Raw genomic sequence first — 2,427 nt, forward strand, 5'->3', positions numbered from 1 at the left:
CGACCGTAAAGATAGTGGTGGAATTTTGTAACACCGTATATGATGGCCAGCGCTTCCTTTTCGATTTGAGAGTAGCGTGCTTGGCTGCTGTTGAGTGTTTTAGAGGCGTGCGCGATAGGCTTTTCAATACCGTCTGTATTACGGCTCCGATTCCATACTTAGAAGCATCAACTGCTAAAATAATAGGTAGTCTGTCATCGTAGTGAACAAGTTGTGTGGTGGCTACGATAGCATTTTTTAACTTCTGAAATGAATTTTCTTCCAGTCGCCCCCATCTATATTCAACATTTTTACGTCTAAGTCTGTTTAAAGGCGCTGCAAGAGATGAAAAGTTACTGATGAATTTGTTGTAATAATTTACCTTGCCGATAAAAGATTCGATTTCTTTGATATTTTTCGGCGGAGGCATACGTTTAATTGCGTCGACTCGCTTTTCTGATGGCATTATTCCTGTAGCGTTGATGATATGCCCGACGTACTCGACTTGCTTTTCCGCAAAATTACACTTTTCCACCCTGCATGTAAGACCGTGAAAGCTTAAACGCTTAAAAATTTCTTCTACATTACGGATGTGCTCGTCGTTATCTTGGCCGGTGACGATAATGTCATCCAAATAAACGGCACAATGCGGAACACCAGCGATGACTTCTTCCATAAAACGTTGGAAAATTCCAGGCGCACTAGCCATTCCGAAAGGCATGCTCTGAAATTGAAATAATCCAAATGGAGTATTAATAACCGTAAATTTTTTCGCCTCGTCGGTTAAATTGACTTGCAAATATGCGTCGCTTAGATCGATTTTTGTGAAATATTTACCACCTTGTAGCTTATGGAACAACTCTTCTATTCTGGGTATCGGGTACCGGTCGATTTGGATTTGGGAATTCAAAGCGACTTTGAAATCAGCACAAATTCGAAATTTACCGTTTGGCTTTCGCACAACTACGATTGGCGCTGCCCATTCACTCACGCGTATAGGTTTCAACACTTCAGCTTTAACAAGTCGCTCAATTTCAGCTTTCACATCAGCGTGAAGAGCAAATGGTAAATTGTAAGGCTTAAAGAATTTCGGTTTTGCCTTAGGCTGAAGAGTGATATTTGCCTTAAACGTTTTGCAGTTTCCCAGCTTTGATAAGAATATTTCCGGGTGCTGGTTAACACACTGCCTGAGAGAAACGCGCAAATTTAGCTGTGATGCCTCTTCCGTGAACGAACAAGTATTACACACGTTACCAGAAATTTCGTTATCTTGTAAGTCTACCTGAAATTTCAGCATTTTAAACCAGTCTAGCCCAAGAATATTGGTTGCGCGTTCAGATTTTACAACAAGCAGTGGTAAGGATTTGATCGTATCTCTCCATTTAGCTTTCACATTAGTTGTTCCTACAAGGGGTAAAACGTTCCCACCGTACGCCTTCAGAATTTTGTTAGTGGGTTCACATCTCGGTTCGCCTAATATGCGGTATGTAGGGAGGCCTATGAGCAAGCACGTAGCACCTGTGTCTACTTGAAATTCCAACGTTCTGTCATTGATGTCTATGTTTAGTAGAATTTTATCAGCAGCCGTATTTGCTAACGATACCTCGGCGACGCCTATACTCTCGAAAAGCGTATTACTCACCACGTTCACATTGTCTGCATTCTCTTTTTTCGACTTGGGGTGGTCGATCGTGCCGAAGAATGCGATACAGACACTAAAGCAATATGCCCTACCTTACCGCAGGACCGACATTTCGTTTTGTTCTTGTAATGGAAACAGTTCCCTCTGTTGTGTGCAGATCCACAACTAGGGCAAGACTTCCCGCTGACTGACGAGCTTCGCGATTTACTTCGTCCTCCGTTCCGCTTCTTTTCAAGTTGTTTTGATCGGTGAATGGCATTTACGGCTGGTGCGTCCCCCTCACCCTTAATCTCCAAGCACGTTTTGATTGTCGACTCGTACACTGTAGCTATTTGCAATACTTCATCTAATGTAGGGTTAGGCTTTTGGAGAGCTGCACTTCGCACTTTATCATGTGGTGTATGCATGATAATCATATCCCTTATGTTACTATCGAGAAAAGATTTACGGCACCCATCTGCAGCGCATTCGAACATGCACTCTCTCGCAGCACCACGCAACTCAGCCACCCATTCGACATAAGTTTGACTGGGCTTCATTCTAATTGAATAAAACTTAAATCGGGCCGCCAGAATATGCTGCTTTTCAATAAAGTGACTATCTAGAAGCGATTTTACCTCACTGAAGGACTTCCCTTCCAAGTTATTGTCGCTTAGCTTTTGTAGCAGCTCGAACGTTTCCGTACCGATCCAGGACAGAAGACTCGCGCGTTTCATAGTGTCCTCTGTGACATTGTTGGCAATGAAATGATGTTCTAATTGCTGGACATATGTAGACCATTTTTCTACATTTTTGTTGAAGCTTCT

The 2,427-nt window shown here is 42.6% G+C and overlaps 1 protein-coding gene across 1 annotated transcript; it reads right to left on the reverse strand.

Annotated features, from left to right (window-relative positions):
- Nucleotides 1–361: 361 nt before the first annotated feature.
- Nucleotides 362–2,160, reverse strand: LOC108375844 (uncharacterized protein K02A2.6-like; the record flags this gene model as incomplete). Its single annotated transcript, XM_017631989.1, has 2 exons — nucleotides 1,885–2,160; nucleotides 362–1,261 (listed from the first exon to the last, which is right to left on the reverse strand). Coding segments are annotated over exons 1-2 (1,176 nt in total), but the record flags the coding sequence as incomplete, so codon positions are not given.
- Between the last annotated feature and the right edge of the window lie 267 nt (nucleotides 2,161–2,427).

The sequence above is a fragment of the Rhagoletis zephyria genome, unplaced genomic scaffold (genome assembly GCF_001687245.7).
Source record: "Rhagoletis zephyria isolate East Lansing unplaced genomic scaffold, Rhagoletis_zephyria_1.1 Rzeph_scaffold_09520, whole genome shotgun sequence".
In the NCBI taxonomy this organism is placed as follows: Eukaryota; Metazoa; Arthropoda; class Insecta; order Diptera; family Tephritidae; genus Rhagoletis; species Rhagoletis zephyria.